Source organism: Chamaea fasciata, unplaced genomic scaffold (genome assembly GCF_029207755.1).
Source record: "Chamaea fasciata isolate MVZ Bird 193981 ecotype frontalis unplaced genomic scaffold, bChaFas1.0.hap1 SCAF_5, whole genome shotgun sequence".
NCBI lineage: Eukaryota > Metazoa > Chordata > Aves > Passeriformes > Sylviidae > Chamaea > Chamaea fasciata.
The window spans coordinates 61445546-61463060 of NW_027094090.1; the positions used below are offsets into that span (position 1 = coordinate 61445546).

At 37.8% G+C, this 17515-nt stretch overlaps 1 protein-coding gene across 3 annotated transcripts in view; it reads left to right on the forward strand.

Annotated features, from left to right (window-relative positions):
• Positions 1–17515, forward strand: part of POLR3B (RNA polymerase III subunit B) — a 70753-nt gene that overhangs the window by 43388 nt on the left and 9850 nt on the right. For all 3 annotated transcript variants that reach the window (XM_066183975.1, XM_066183974.1, XM_066183977.1), the window contains 6 exons: positions 956–1165; positions 2998–3156; positions 4537–4654; positions 5192–5334; positions 14186–14289; positions 15174–15340. In XM_066183975.1, coding sequence (XP_066040072.1) covers positions 956–1165; positions 2998–3156; positions 4537–4654; positions 5192–5334; positions 14186–14289; positions 15174–15340 — 901 coding nt within the window. The remainder of the gene's footprint in view (positions 1–955; positions 1166–2997; positions 3157–4536; positions 4655–5191; positions 5335–14185; positions 14290–15173; positions 15341–17515) is intronic.

Here is a 17515-nt window from a genome sequence, read left to right on the forward strand (position 1 = left end):
CTTTAAAATGTTAACTTTTCAGACTATAATTTCTTAATTGCTTAGGGACGTAGCATACTCCTGGTACAGCAAACTCCAATAACATATGATTGCCTTAACTTTTGTTCTGCTACACAACGGTTGATGTTTCCCTGCTGGGTGTTAATTATTTTTTCCTCAGATTTCAGGAGACACTTTGGCATTCTGATGGGACAGGGCCAAAAATTTCAGTCTCAAGCTGGGAGGTCTATACAAAGGGTTGAATTCTGAACTGTAAATTTAAAATTAATTTCTTGTAAAAAGACAAATATAGAAGTGGACTTCTATTGTAGTCTTTCTATCAATGGTGCTTCTAATTTCAGAAAGTAAATCACTCTTGACTGCTGCTAGTAGTATGCTTTGTTAATACTTTGTCCCATTCTAACACAGGCTGATATTGGACTAACTATTGCACAAAAAAGGAAGGAAATATGATGTTAAAGATGAAGAGCTTGATCCACAGTTTCTCTTGAACTCAGTGATAGTCTTTCTGTTGATTCTTATGAAATTTTGGATCAGGTCTCTGAAACACAAATTGAACTCCAAACAAAAACCCCAAACCCAGTGGCTGTGAGAACAATAAAAGCAAACTTCATACTTGCAGGATTCATTGTTGTGATTAAAAAAAAAAAAAAATCTGTATTTAGTCAAATGGCACTTTTTTGTTGTTGTTTTTATATTGATGCTTATGTTTTCTCTGTTCAAGAGAAAATAAATAATTCTTTCTGAGACCTTAAATTAAGAAGCTACTTATATATTTCTTTAAATATAATAATGTAAAATGGTTTTGGTTTGGATTCTTGTATTATTTTTCCCCTTCTTTTCTTGATGAATTTCGACATAATTTTAATTGATTTGCATTTTGGCAATTTTTTAGCCAAAACATTCCTAGAAAACTCACTAATGTTTACTACTTTTGTTTTTCTTTTACATGCAGGTACTATTGGATACAATCAAAGAAACAGGATAGATACGTTGATGTATCTCCTCGCCTATCCACAAAAGCCAATGGTAAAAACAAAAACAATAGAACTGATAGATTTTGAGAAACTCCCTGCTGGACAAAATGCCACAGTTGCTGTGATGAGCTACAGTGGCTACGATATTGAAGATGCTCTTGTCTTAAATAAAGCCTCTTTGGACAGAGGTAAGATCCATCAACTCTTTCCCACTTCTCCTGTGTGTGTTCCAGTATATATTCTAATAGACTTGTTTTCTCGTAGTGTTATCCTGTAATAACTTTTATTGCAGTTACGAGCATAAGATCGTCAGTTAAGGAACTGAATTCCCAAACTTCTTTGAATACTTTTGCTTGTTTTCTGTATGATTAGTGATTGTAACTCCAAGCATACAATAGTGTGGTGAAGTTGCCAACATGCATATAAACTTCTGAGTCTGGATATTATAAGAAAAAAAAAGTACTAACTTCTGACCTCAAATAAAAAAGTGTAAATAATTAGTTTACAAAAAACATAAAGCATGAGTTAATCTGTTCTGTAGGGCTTGTTTTTAGTTGGTTACCTGAACCTTTGTTCATTACTAAGAGAGATCTCATTATCTGAACCAGTAACAAAAGCAGTAGATGAAATTAGACTTGTGAATGTATTTAGGAAAGGAATAGAACCGAAGGCAGTTTGTGTCTTAGTGAGCTTGGTGTTTGGAGGGGGCAGTAGCAGTGTTGCCTACTTTCTGAGAGAAAATAGTAGTATTGTCTAAAGCAAAATAATTTAGTGTTTATTCAGAGCTAAATTAATGACATACTCCCTTAAAAAAAAAACCAAATCTGAGGTGCAGTGTATTTTAAGTAAAAGTACATAACCACCAAAGGGAAGGTTAACTAACAGAGACCCATGTGCAGGTCTAGCCTGCCTCACTCTCTCCTTCAGCTCTTCATTTTAATGCTGCTGAGGGGTGGAGGAGAGTTGCCTGAAAACTTAGTCTCTCTTCTCTCCCTTTTCTAAATAAATTCCTTTGAGAGCAGGCGTAGTGCAGTGATCAAATTTGTTTTAGTTTCGGGTGGCCAAAATCAGATTCTTCCATCACTTTATTCACCACCCCCCCCCCTCCAGCTCCCTTCCTTCTAGTTGCTAGGCAGCAATAATAGTATTCCTAGACATGTATCTTTGGCATTAATGTCTGCTGCATTTAATTTATGCCTCCTTTTCTAAAACAACAACAGGCATGATTTAAAACTGAATGTTTTCTTTTCTGGTAGACTGGTAACATTTACAGGGAGAGCTGTGGTGCTTGTCAGGAATTACTTGACATAATCTGAAGATATAGATGTACTGTATGTGGCCACAACCATCTTTCAAACGAACTAAAATAATGCAGGATTATTAGGAAGCCTTTCTCTTGGCTCTCTGTAATTCTAGATGTGATTAAAGTCTTTAGTATCATGGTTAGTTGCTGTGCTTTGAGAGAAATGCTACAGATGTTACTTTTCTCATGTAAACCCCACTTATTTTATAACAATATATGTAATTTCAGGTGAGAAAAAAAGAATAATGGGTTGATTATACCAGACACTCAGTTAGTACTTTCCTGGTAGACTAGCTTATGCCAACCACAAACATGAATAAAAGTTCTGGTTTCTTAGAGCTCATGAAAGGAAGAGGTGCTCCTCTCACCCTATTACAGTTTCTTCTCCCATGTTACCCCTTCCTGGAGACCACCAAAATTATTCAAGAGATTCAGTGATTTCAAGAGAAATGATGTGTACGTGTGTGTGCAGAGGTACAGAAGCAGATTCGCTCAGTTCAGAATTGGACTGTAGTCCAGTGTCTAAAAAAAACTAGCACACATGATCTGATGTTTAAGTTATGCATCACTAGGTATCCATGTACAATGTTATGCATATTCAAGTCAATGAATAACTAATAAAAAACATTTTACATTCCATAGCTCGGATTTTATCCTAATTGTGTGTTATGAAGGATCTTTGAATTCCTATGCAGATGAGTTTGTGTTCCATTTTAGGCTTTGGAAGGTGTCTTGTGTACAAGAACGCCAAGTGTACACTGAAGCGTTACACGAATCAGACATTTGATAAAGTGATGGGGCCGATGCTGGATGCAGCTACCCGGAAACCAATCTGGCGCCATGAGATTTTAGATGCTGATGGTATCTGCTCTCCAGGTAGGTCAAACTGCACGTTCACTCATGGCATGCTCGTAGTCAAAGTGGAAATTAATGTTCTGTCACTATTTCTTGTGCACCTTGTTTTACACTTAGCATTTTGGGAGTTTTTTTGTCTTGAAGATTGACAGTATTGTGATGGAAAATTTTAAAAAGTTAGTTCCTGATAGCAGTGTGTTACCAGCCATTGGGAGGACTTTTGTACATGAAAAAAGTAGGTTTATTTTGAAGACTGAGTTTTAATAATGTGAATCTACTGAAGCATTAGAATTTGTATTCTTTTGTTGCCAGACTGGCAAGCTTTTAATACGGTAGTTTTTCCGTGTTTGTCTGTCATGTACTGTTGTTTTCTTAAGGATAGAGGTAGACTCCTTATTGTTTTGATTTCATGCATCAAAATCTCCTAGCAAGATGTCAGTTAATGCATTTATTTGAGGAAGTAAAACCTTATGGTTTTACCTATGTAGAAAGATGTTTGGAAAGAGATAAGAAAAATAAATAGAAATGTAAAGAGAGGTGTATGACTTTCCAATGGTAATAGATTTGGGAAAGAATCCTCCCATACTGTCATCCTTTAGTTAGGAAATGGCTTAATAGATCTGCTAAGATCTAGGAAGAAAGGTTTTTTAAAGGGCACTAAACTTAATTCTATTATAGTAACACAATTGGGTCAGTTTTGTTCTTTAACACATCTCGATGGAGCTTTCAAAGTTAATTAAGAAAAAAAAGGCAAGAATCTTCTGAAGTATTAGGATAGATGGGACTGGGCTGGACTCCAGACTGAGACTGTTCTCAGCATGTAGGTAAAGACCTATTTGAGATACTTCATGTGGACAGAAGAGACACAGGCTGAAGTTGAGTGTAATTTAGTGGAGGAGGTGGGGGGTAGATACTTGGTGTGCAGTTGTATCATTGTCTTTCTGATCTGGTTTTCAATGTAAAGGGCAGAATAAGAAAATGGAGCAAAGGAAAGCTATATATGAAACCAGTATCAATAGAAATATGTAAATACAAGGAGAGACTTGTAGTCTTGCACAGCTCATTGTGGAATGATGGGCTGTCCCAAATTTAGGTGTTAATTTTCTGCATGCTTAAAGCAGATGACTTCAGAAGCTTTTGTGCAGACTTTTGACCCGGGGTATGTTGAATAACTGTTCTCATAGTGCACCCAGCATGCAAGCTGTTCTGCTTTGGTTTACCAAAGAAAACTGGTTTAGTGATTTCCTTACCATTCAATATTTAGTAAAACAACAGAGCATACTTCTTGCATGTTCCTCTCAGTTTGTCTTCCACCTTACTTTTAAAAAAAAAACAACTTAAAATGTGTTTCTAACACATTTTAACACATTTTCATGTGCTTCTTCTTCTTGTTCTCTGTAGGTGAAAAAGTAGAAAATAAGCAAGTCCTTGTGAACAAATCGATGCCAACTGTGACCCAGACACCTCTGGAAGGAAGCAGTGTGCCTCAGCAGCCACAGTACAAAGATGTGCCAGTAACGTATGTTGCAATATAACTTCAGAGCTGGGCAAATTACATGAAGGAAAGGGTTGGAGAAAATACTCAATTCTAGAAAACTCCCTTCTTCAGCTATAGCTGTATTTGGCTGTTGTTTAATTGAAGATCAAGAAATTGTCAATATATGAGGAAGCTTTTGCTGTCAAGAAAAGCCCATGTGAAAAAAAACCCATACCTTGTCCTTTACAACTTAAGCTTAATTCTCCCTCAGTTTCTATTGCAGCTCTTAAAAATTTTCTTTTCCAGAAACATACTATACTCTGGAACTTGTATGTAAAGATATAGATATAGATAGATATAGATATAGATATAGATATAGATATAGATATAGATATAGATATAGATATAGATATAGATATAGATATAGATAGATATAGATATAGATACAATCCTTTTTCCTCATATATAAATTCCATAAAGATTACAGTTTGGTCAGGAGCTTACAAAGACACAAATAGTTGCCTGTAACTTGTGTTTGGTTCATAGAAGTAAAACCAATGTTTTGGCTTCTTTTACTAGCTACAAAGGTGCCACTGATTCTTACATTGAAAAAGTAATGATTTCATCAAATGCAGAGGATGCTTTCTTGATCAAAATGTTGCTGAGGCAAACCAGACGTCCAGAAATTGGAGATAAATTTAGCAGTCGTCATGGGCAGAAAGGTAAAGGACACATTTAATAAAAATAAGTTCGTGTTGTATATGCCTACTGTACGTACATAATGTATGCTCCCATTGGCTGGTTCAGATCTTTCAGATCCCTCTGTGATCCTGTCCTAATCATTCTGGCCAGGTGTAACTGAAGTGAAAGGCTGCATGCCTGTTGTGAGATGTAATCCACATTTCTGTGGTGCCCAGGTTAGGGGGTCAGGACATCTACCTACAGCAGACCTGCCAATAAGAAGAGGTAAAATGAGTGCAGATGGCAGTAATTATCACAGTACCAGCTGTTACCAGATACTGCCTCAAGTTTGTGTGTTACCTATAAAATAGTCAACACTGCCTTTCTCAGTACATCCTGCTCGCTGCAAGATCACCTGTAATTCCAGTGTCTTTCCACACACCCACGAAACTGGTTTTTGAAACTCTGTATTCTTGGGAAATACTTCCATTGTTTCTGTTGTTATTAAGGAAGTGAAACTCTTCTGATAAGCATTGAAATGTTTTTTTCTGATTGTATTTTCAAGATGGCTTTTTGATCTAAAAATACAAAGCTATTCCCACTGAATTCCCAAGTGATTTGGGAATCAGTACTCTTGAAGGTTTCAAGTAAGTAAAGAGAGCAGCATTACATACTTGACTTTCCTTATAAAACTGAGTCTAGTTCTTGCACTGCAGCCATATAGAATAGTTACCGTCAGTCAAGGGAGGAAGACCATTAGCTTTAGAGGCAACCAGAAGGAGTTGAGCAGTTGTAATGTTGAGCTGCCCCATTCTTCCTTTGCTCAGGGAAGATCCTCCTTCAGGAAAATTTTATGTAGATTCTCTTTCAGATACTTTTCCAGTCTCATACACCATGAAGTTGTGCAGTGCTTATAAGCTTAGGAGCACTGTGAGAGCAGTGCCTATTTCTTGATACAGTTTCAGCTTTGTCTAATTAAACTCTTCTCCTTATGAGTGGTATGTAGTATTTTAGCAGCAAGTTATTATATAACAATGCAATCAGTACTGTGCAGGACAAATTTTCTTATTAGAATTTCATAAAAAACCCCTCCAAGTTATAGTAAAGAATATGGTTAATCATGCTTAATCATGATAAATATTTATAGGGATTTGCCTGAAAAATTCAAGTAGGTTAGTTTTTTCTCCTAGTTTGGGCTATTAATTGCACCTATTGGAATAGTTGAACAGAATATATCCCTTCAAAAATTAATAAAAAGAGTGCTCCACAAATGTGGAACCACGTGTGGAAGTGGAAGAACAACAGAAGGAAATAGAGTTGTGTCAGCATACAGCAAGCTGCCGTATGGCTTTAGGGTACTAAGAACCCTAAATGAACATAAGACATTTCACAATGTAAAGCAAGCAACTACCTGTGGAAATCCCATGGTAATGAAAAGCAATATCCTAAACGCTATGGGAAACTTTAAAGGCACCCATAATTATGCCTGGCATTGCATCAGGTTATCAATGGCTGATCACCCTGTATCTGTGCTTGGGACTATAATAACAATAACTAATAACAATAATAAAAATATAATCCAAAAACATTTATTGTTTGGAATGTCCCTTTCAGCTTGGTTTTGGAGCTGAGTAGGAGCATTGCAACAGTTGTGTCACAGAGTTTGCAGGTATGTGCCTGTAGCTGTCCCATGCATCAATCCATAGTAATAATCCCTTGTGATCAGGGGAGTGATCATATTCCAAATTATTACATTTTACTAGGACTCTCAGCCTTCCTGGCAGTAAACGTCTCAGTTCACTGCCCTGCAGTGCATTATAGAAAAAGATGTTAGGTAAATGGGAGAAAGGAGGAATATGGAAAAGATGCATTTGATAGATACTAAGGAAAAAATACTGACAAGAGCAGTGCGGTTCACGGTTTTGCAGTTTACCTATACAATGAAGAAGCCAATACTGACAAAAGCAGAACTGGAGAAAAGGCAGGAAAAGGAAAGGGAAAACCTCCTTTGATAGCTTTATAACATTACATCTGGTATCATCTTCTGACAACTAACTGGGGAAGGATCAATCATATCAAAAGAATATAGACAATTATGAAACAGAAATCATAATACTAACAGTTTAACTTTTTCTATTGAGAGAATTTTTAATTAGCTCTGAATTTATTCTCTCGTCTTGGTCTGAATGTAGGCAATTACAGCTTCAAGTTTCATTTGTGACTGTTTGCTTTAAGCCTGCCACAGACTAGCAAGTACCTTGGTTCAGTGAGAAGGAGAAGCGGCATATGTCTGTCTGCATTGTCAGTCTTTTTTGTGAAATATATTTATTTTCTAGAAGGAATGCATGAAGATGAGATTTGATTTCATGAAATTGTGGTAGTAGTGGGTTTTAAATAATTAAATATGTGCAAAGTAAGAGATTGCACAGACCACGTCTCAAACATTCTGATGGTCTTTTTCCTGTATTCCAGATTGATTTGTATTTCAAAGCTGTGCTTTGTCACTGGAGCAGAAGGAAGCAGAGTAAGGGAATTAGAAAGTGTCTGGGATACAACAGATTAAATCTCACAAACCAGCTTTAGCCTTTTGTTACAGAAAAGCCTTTCGTTAAATATGTAGGTAGATTTTGTAGGCCTCTGTAATAATACAGATCTATGTCATTGCCTCTGTATTTGCTGCCTTCTTTGTGTCCTCTCACATGTCAACATGGTATTGGCAAGGGTCACCACTTCTGGCCTGTCCACCACACCCTCCTTTCACAAGAGTCTATGTTTTAAGTACACTCCTTCCAAGCTGCCTGTAAAAGGTTGCCTGTCCTTCAAGGGCACTCAAAAAGAAGTATATGGGGAGAAGGAAAAAAAACCCCAAACAAATGGGGCCACCATGTTGTGTTCTGAAATGCAAATATTTTGCTTTATTTTAGTATTCATCTTCAAACTGGATGTTGCAGTAAGATCTTTGGGACTGGGGCTGTTTTTATAGTCTATAAAGTCATTAAGCTTCTAGTGCCTCACTAGTAAATCCTCTCTGGTAGTTATATGTTTATCCTTAACTGCAGGACTTTGTTTTCACTATGTTGCATCATATATTTTCCAGAAGGATAAAAAAACACTTTTTTTGGTTAATTATTTTGTTGTTTTAATCTTGTATTCTTCAAGCAAAGTCACTTTTCAAAGCATAGAAGGCAAAAGGATTGTTAAGCTAAAGAAGCTTCATCTGAGTTCCATACAAAGTAAATTATTATATTTCCAGATTTCCTCTTGCTTTGCTACAAGTCACAATGAGGAAAAAGTTGGGCTCCTTTGATGTGAAAAAAAGCAATATAACACTTCTCTGAAAGAACATTTCTCAGTCTCTCATGTGAAAAAGGATTAACACCTCCAACAAAGGTCCTGTAGATCACAGAACTAAGCAGCAATACTGAACAGTATTCCTGAGGAGTGGAAAAACTGTATTTAAGCAAGAGATTGTTTGAACTGGCAAACAGAAGCTTTTTAATAGCTGAAGATCTAAGATAAAGGATTAAACCTTTCTGAAGTATCTGCACTTAAACAGCTCTAAAGACAAGGAAGCAAGTTTAAATTCATGAAAGATGGTCTTTGTTTTCCTAAATGAACCATGTTCTTTAGTGTCAAAACAAAATCCATTCACTGCATGATCAACTACATAAACTTCATGACAATACCACTCATCTACCAAAGTCTAACCTTGCTTACTTTTTGAAGTTTTTATTAGTTTGAGCATCTGCCATCTGCTTTCCTAGCTTATAGTGGAGATCAGCTTTTCTTTTGCTTTTTAATGGACGCTTGAACAATACAGATAAGTAAAACATTTAAAATAAAATGTTAGTTTGAAATGGCTACTTGTGTCATTTTCCCCCATGTTGCAAGTCGAATTAGTACTTTATCTGAAATAGAACATCAGTGGGTTTATAGTGATTAAATGGTTGAAGTGACATTAAAAAGAATTTGCTCTTAATCGACTGCAGGAATGTGGGATGATTAGTAGTTATTAGGCATCAGGGAAGGTAAGGATTTCTTACCATGTTTTTATATGGTAAGAAATATTTTTATACTTCTTCGGAAGCTGAATTTGAGAAAATGTCAGAATGCCATTAAAACTTGCCATACTGTTTTTTCTATTTATTTTTAACAAAACCTCTGCTTAGCTTGCTGTCTTAAGAAGAAAATTACAGCATTTTTTATCTCAAGCAGCAAACAGGTAACCTTCTGACCTTTTCAGTAAATCCTCAACTGAACCTCTGAAATTAGGGTGATTTAGCATTTTATGGCACAGAATAAAAATCTCTAATTCTGTTTCCAAATAGTGTATCCTGAACACACATTTTATTAAGCTCTTGACTCATTCAGCCATGTGTATTTTGTAAAGTTCCTATGGTTATTGTTTTACAATAGCTGCTTCCAGAAGCATTGTAAGGGTTTCAATTAATCAGCTCTTTGTGTGCTTCAGACTATGCAAATTTATCACATCAGACCATTCAGCAGCTCATGGGAAAGCAGTGTACAAACTGTATTGTCTTCTAGCACCTCCTCTCATTTAGAGTGATGTTTTTAATAAGAAAACTAATCAAGTTTACTTATGCATTATTTATCTGTTAATTTTAATTCTGTTCTTTACCTCTTATGTCAAATAGGATGCAGCAAGTGATATGATAGATCAATGAATGATTCAATGTTGAACAAAGCTTATGTGATGCAGCACTTTTTTCTTCTAGACTTTCTTTTATGCTTAGTTAGTGAACACAGTATGTAATTAGAGAGTTTTGAAGCAGCTGTACATTTTTTGTTCAGCCTTACTAATTTTTGCAAATCTGTCACTTGTCCGTAACATACAACGCTGTGTTACAGCTACAACTTTGCTTAATTATGTGATGTTATCTTATTTCTCAAGAGTATTTCCCTAATTCTGGCAAATATGTCAAAGGTAAAATAGATGCCTTTCAAGTCCATTTTAGCTCTTTTACCACCGTATCATTAGAATGAGTAAACAAGCACGTTTAGTAATGTGCTTCTTTTTATCTTGCTGATAGAAACTGGTATTGCTGCTGCTTCTATTCACGTCATCTCCTTTGCTCTCTAATGTCCCTCCTGCTGGTAGTAATTAGTTTTCTATATTAGGTTGTTTTGACTTATTTGATGATTTTTTTTTTTTTCATTTGGCATGTGTGTGTATAGAAGGCACCTTATCGTAGCCTGGTGAAAAACTTGCCCGTACTGTTGTGTTCTGTCCCTGCCCCCTCCCAGCCGCCCCCCTTCCCCCTCTGCACCGAACGGAGCTTTTACAAGTCTGGCTGTGCTTGTGTTTGTCAGCAAACTGTAAAAGCAACCACACCAAAGGTACCAGCTCTGAAAACCTGAGTTTCTCCTGGTTAGGAAAAGAAACTCAGACAAAAGTACAGGGGTGAGGGGCTCTTTATGCTGTCAGTGCCTTGTGGAGGTACATGGGTTTGAGATGCTGTCAGCATTGATGCTGATAGCGTGTGTGGGGCTGGGGGCCATTGTGCATGGTCAGGGGGCTGTCATTTATTGGCTGCCATACAATAGCATTGAAAAACACTGCCTATGGCTGGTCTATACTTGAATGTTAAACCACTGTGGATGTCTGAGTTAAGGTTATTCTAATTTAAACTGTTACCCTTGCATTAAGCTGCCATGCTTATTAATCCACTTTTTTTCCTTTTTGATATTGTAAAAGAATTTCTTTGCATTTTCACTGATTTTCCTTCTGAGGTGACATTACAAAATTGATACGCAGAAGTTTTTTTTCTAGAATTTAATTTGTTTTTCAACTGAAAAGAAATTACATGTAGCAAGTTGCTAGATGCTTTCTTGCTCAAGTACATAACCATCTTGTTAATCCACATTAGAAAAACACATTTTGTTTTCTCTGCAGCCTTTTCTGGTTGTTAATACTTGATTCTGGTCCCAAATGAGACACCAGAATGTATAGGTGAGAGCTATTCAAGCCCACAGCAGTATAAAATTTAGTCTCAAGTTGTATTGCTCGATTCCAGATGCAGCATATAAAAACTGTGAGAGGAAGGAAGTGAATGAAACCAAATTATTTCATGTGTCCTCTATGAATGCTGAGGATCAATTTTCATGTGATGTCTAAATCAGTAACAATTAAGAAATAGTAATCTCTAGGAAGAGTCACAGAGCAAAACAGCCTCCTAATTTGAGTGTACCTTATGAATACCTTTATGAATATTGTATGGCGTGTAGTTGGACAGCTCAGTTGTTAAATGCGGTTCGTACTTGAACAGAATTTGGAACTTGAGGCTGTTTTAAATCCAGCCTCTTCTTCTTTACTGTTTTATTAGACAGTTGCAAGTGATAATTCCATTTACATGGATTAATTAATTTGGTCACTTTTTTTGCAGCTGTTGGCTTTCCTGGTACTTCTCTGCTAAAAAAAAAAAATAACAAAACAAAAAACCAAAAGCAAAAACAAAACAAACAAACAAACAAAAAAAAAAACCAAAAAACCCACCAAACAAACAAAAACCAGTAGCAAATTCAGGAGCTTAAAGTGTAGACCTGCAAGCATTAGTCTCTTAAAAAGCTTCTGAAACCAAGAGATTGCGAAACAAAATTAGGTTTACATTTTGAATGAATTACAGTTACTTTTAGAAGTTGCATTGTATATAGGAAAGGTGTCTTTCAGTTTTTTTAACAGTTGAATGAACTTTCTTAAAACATATAGTAGGAAGAAGCTGCTCTGTCCTCTAAATTCACAAAGACATGCAATAGATCTGCTACAGACTCAGCAACTTCTTGAAATACAGAAGCTTAGAACTGAGGCTTTAAAGCTTTCCCTTTTTTTTTCTTTTTTCTCTTTTTTTTCTCCTCTGTAAAATAGAAACTTTATAAATGGCCTAGTGAGCTTCACATTTCTGGATTCTGTCTAAATATTTTGTTTTTAACTTCTAAGCTCATTATGCTGTCTTTGTGTTAACTTGTATTAAAATCTGTCAGCTATGACTGGTCTCATAACCACAGTCAGCGGACCAGAATAAGTTAATTATTTACTTGTGTCACTAGTGCTCTTCATCTAATGAAATGCACAGCTGTGTTAGATCTGCAGTTGGGTGTGTAGGTCCTATTGTTACACAAGTCAGCGGAGGGTAGAAGCCGCTATGATGGAGAGCCCTCAGTTCTTTCTGCTGTTCTGCCTTTCTGTGTCGATTTCATGGATCTTTTATCATTCACTTTCACACAAAACAAACAACACAGTGGCTGTCTGCTATGGGAACCAGCTTGGCATATAAAAGGTTTTCAGAGCCTAAAGTAATTTTAAGTTAGCTAAGATTTAATTCTTGGCTTACAGGTGCCATGAAGTCCAGATGCAACCTAATGCTTTCTTAGATGTAAATGAAAATAAGGCAGAATGTACGCACAGTAATACACATATAACAGAGCATTTATGTGTAAGATTTTAGGACAAAAAAAGCTCTGCAAGGAAGAGATAGTGGGTTGGTTTGAGGGTTTTTTTTTTTATTTTCAGGAAATGATTGCTGCATGGCGTGGAGGGCTAGAGGGATGTTATTGATTTATCACAGTAGAACAATAAAAATTAGTTTCAATAGGTTTAAAAACTAAATACAACAGCACACACCCCCTTGCCCAATACATTTTTTTTTCTGCTCCCTTCCCCCATACTTACCATTCTCATTCTATTAACTACTGTCCCATACACCTATCCCTGTCTTGCTTGGACAGTGGAAGAGGAGCTCCCTCCTGAGCAGACGCCGATATCCCCCTGTGAACTGGCTGGTCGGGGGATGCCTTTTTAGGGATGTAACCAGTACCCTCAGTCTTCCAGGAGCCCCCTCCACTCCAGGACTGTTCCCAAAGCATGCTCTGGCACAGTTGCAGCAGGCTGATCTCAAATAGCTTGCAGACTTTTTCAGCTCTAAGGGCTTCTGGAAGAAATTGTCCAGCTGAAACAGTAGCTTTGGTTCAAAGGAGTATGGGCTTAAGCAGCTGCATTTTAGCACCTCAGTTTGAATGTTAGATCTCTTGATCATTTATGGGTGCAGTATGTTGGTCTGCAGAATTCACTATAGAGGGTTGGAAGGAAAATTTTGAGATGCATGATGGACATTTAAAATGAGTTTTAATGTTTATTCTTTCTGCAATATTTTTAGAGTTTGGAGGGTTTTTTTTGTTTTATATCCAGTACTGGTAGAGACTGAAAAAAGCTCCCAAAGCTTTTAAAGGGACAGTTTTTGTTCATGGACTGGCAAAATAAAAGCAGTCGGTGGAGTGGATTGCATTTGTAATTCATTGATAGCAGTCTTTGCTCAGCAAACAGATGTTACCTGAAAAAATCTTAGTTGTTTTTTATTTATTTTCCCCTACTTTCCTCCTCTCAGTCCCTGTCAAAGTCCCATTTGATATGTTTTTATTGACAGTATTTAGCAAATATACATATGATAAATAAATTTCAAATCAGTAGTAATTCTGCATATCCAAAGACATAACCTAAGAGGCCAAATTTCTGAAATTTTTCTTTCAGGATTTAATAACATCAGCTTTAAAGACTGGGTCTCTCTTGAAATATTCCAGTCTGATTGGACAGAAGTTTCTAATTGCTTCTGAAAATAGGATCCAAATCTTTCTTCCCTAATTTGCTAACTCACAGATTACTGGGAGCATTATGTAAGGGTATGCTAATTTTGCCAGTCCTGTCACAAGGGCTCTCTTCTAATTTGCAGGTTGGGAGTACTGGTCATGGTAATGAATCTGGGTAAAAAGTGATCCATGAGAAAGAGAGGAGGAGGAAAACACTAAAGGAAATCTGGTGATGAGCGTCAGCCCTGCTGGTGGTTTGCTGTTTGGTGAATTAAAATGTTTTCTCTTCTGCAGGGGTGTGTGGACTGATTGTTCCTCAGGAGGACATGCCATTTTGTGATACAGGGATCTGCCCAGATATCATAATGAACCCTCATGGCTTCCCATCGCGTATGACAGTGAGTGGTGCCGCTTGACTCACGAGACACTGTTCCCCAAGGGGGAAAGAGAAGGGCATCAGTCACTGCAGACAAAAAAGCTTGCAGCGTGATTTCACTGAGAATATTCTCCAGTGATCATGCCATGCACTTGCTCTGCTCTGAGTAGTCAGCCCTCTGTTTCTCTGTTTTGAAACATCCTACTGTAAAAGGAGTAGGGTTGCAGGCTCTTTGTGTGTGGTTCTCATTTTGTTCTGTATCAAGCTAAGAAGGATGCAGCTGAATACTTCACTTGCACCCTTTGTGTTTGAAAATTTCTTGCTCTTCCTTCCCTATTGCCTGTGCCCACTAATCTGGCTGGGGCAGACTGTGAGGTGAAGGTTGAAGAGGACCTTCAGTTATAGATCCAGACCTATAAAACTTCTTAAATTATACACGCCTCCCTGGAACTGAGGCGAGTCTTGCACCTGTGCTGCAGGGTCACTGCCTGCTAAATACCTCACTGCCTGGCCTTTATGTGGGACCTCAGTCCATAGGAAGGCCTCCTTCCTACAGCCTCTGATCTTTCTTCTTTTGTTAGCATCTTCCCTTCTGTTCCCCCTGCTACACTGCAGCGAGTCAGTCTCCAAGGCTGTTTTCTACAGCAGAAGGCCACACAGATTCTACCCATTTTTCAGATAACTGGAAGAAGTGGAACTGCCTGACTTGGGACCTTAAAGGTGTTCCCAGACCCTGGGATGAGTCCAGTTTTCCCCCTTCACATGGGAGTGCTCTGGGTTCTTGGGCTTCTTCCACTCCTCCTGTTGCATGCCACAGCCCAGCTGCCTGGCTAACTTGTGCTGTGACCAATCCAGCAATGTGCCTGTCCTAATGACTAGGCTGCTAACTCTGCTTTTCTTTCACAGGTAGGAAAGTTGATTGAACTCCTGGCTGGAAAGGCTGGGGTGCTCGATGGCAGATTTCACTATGGAACGGCTTTTGGCGGCAGTAAAGTTAAGGATGTGTGTGAAGATCTTATTCGCCATGGTTATAACTACCTAGGGAAGGACTATGTAACATCTGGGATCACTGGGTAAGAATCTGCTCTTTAGATTTAGGTGTTTCAGGAGAGTGGGGAAATCCTCTTGAGACACATCTGAAAAATCTTCTCATGTCTTAGAGCTCAGACACTTTCTCTTGTTTGCAAACTGCTCTGTGAGATTGTGAAAAGAGGCTGAAGAGTAGTTTCCTTTTTTTTTTTTAGTTGTAATTTGTGGTTCCACATTTTTAAAATTGCTAGTGTATGTGTGGTTGTAGTGGGAATGTGGTACATTGTGGTACATATGAAAATTTCCCAAGTTTTACTGCCTGGCAAAAAAAAGCTAAAATCAAGACTTTCTTGCTGAGAGACAGAAAAAAATTCAGATTTCTGTCAGCTGAAAGTCTTACTTGGAATATGCTTGGAAACAGATAAGCATTTTCATGTTGACTTTAATGGTACTGTAAATATGGATTTGGAGGCAAGCGTCTGTTCCCTGGGAATATTCTGTGTGTGCTCTTTTTTTCCTTTTTTCTTTTTTTTTTTCCCTTTCGATTACACAATGTTTCAGTCTGGCATAATACTCTAATCTGCAAACTTCCTGCTGTGTTGATCAGACTGGCTTCTGAGACACAGAGTTCAAAGAACGTAAGATAGTTTAGGAACAGGAAAAGGCCATATGGCTTCACATGCCTGCCCTTCCAAAATGTATCTTAATCCTACCTTTCTGCTATTTTTATTATCCTTCTAGTCCCCTTCTTCGCAAGGAGCAAGTTTAGGTCTCTTTTGCAAGTTTTTTTAATATACTTTTTATTTTAATTGCCTTTCCTACCAACTTATTCCATATGTTGCTTCTCTTCTTTTTTCAGAGATATGATTTTATTTTCCTTATTCACTCCATATTCCATAAATTGTATATCAAGTATCCTGGTGCTTGAAACACTTCCTCTTGGTATATCGTGGTAGCTTTTAAAAAATCCAACTAATCATGTTTCCTAGGGAGAATAAAATCATCTAGCTCCAAAAATCTCTGGTCCCCAAACTTTAACTTTTTAGTGCCCTATGTAGAGACTTTGTTCAAGGTTACTGATACTTTTTTCCAAGCAAATTACACAGGTTTAATCTGTTTGTTACGGAATTTGAAGGCAAGTTTCATACGAATGTGAAAGTTTGCATATTTCAAATGTCTAGTGAAGTTTTGTTATTTTCTTCAATAGTCAACTTTTGGAATAACACTGCAGTATGTAACATAATGTCAGTAATGACTCTGAAAGGTATAATACTGTTGTTTCTTGCTTGTTTTTACATTGCACATACTTTTTTGGGGTGGTTGGGGATTTTTTTGGGGGCTGGGTTTTTTTGTTGTTTTTTTTTTTTGGGGGGGGGGTTTGTTTTTGTTTTTTTTTTTCTTCGTTGGGTTTTTTTTTTTTTGGTTTTTTTCTTTTTGGGAGGGGGGGTGTTTTTCCCAAACAAATTAGTGGCCATGCTGAATCTGTCTGTGTTGAATCTGGTCATTCTTGGTACTGAAGGTGGTAGCTGGGAGACAACTGAGTGCTTTTCACTGGTGGCTTTCTGGTCTTTAGGCGCTTACAGTCTTCTTGCAGTTGGGGGTGTTTTAAACACAGAAATGTTTAGCCATGCTCCAGCTCATAGAATGGAGTAACACCCTCTGTATTGCTCACAGATGTCCTCAAGCTGATGAAAGTGCCTAAAGACAGCTCTCAAGAGCCGTTTACCCAGCTCATCTGAGTCCCCAGTGCCAGACAGGGCAGCAGTCTTTGTCCCGGGATGCAGCTGCTGGGCAGTGCTGCCGGGGCAGCTGTGCTGGTGCACAGCCACTCAAGGAAGGCTTTCACCCATCTGGGCCTTGGGTTGTGCTTCAGGGTGCTGTGCAGGGAGAATTAGTGGATGAGGACACTGTGTCAGGCTTGTAGTATGCCAGTACTAAGCAATTCTTGCAAATGCAAATTTCTTCGAGTGCTCCTACAAAAAGAATGTTTTGAGCATTTATGGTGGATATATTTGCTTATGCATATGCTTACCTTTATGAAGGAATGTAAACGGACATGCCCTAAGTCACTCTTCAGGGTCTGACACATTTACAGTCCTTTCTGGCTACTGATGACACATTGAAACGCTCCTGTACAGATACGGAGGAGGGACTTACCATGGTACAGCTGAAACAGGTACCTGCAGCTGTAGCAGCACGTCTGCACAACAAGACCAGAG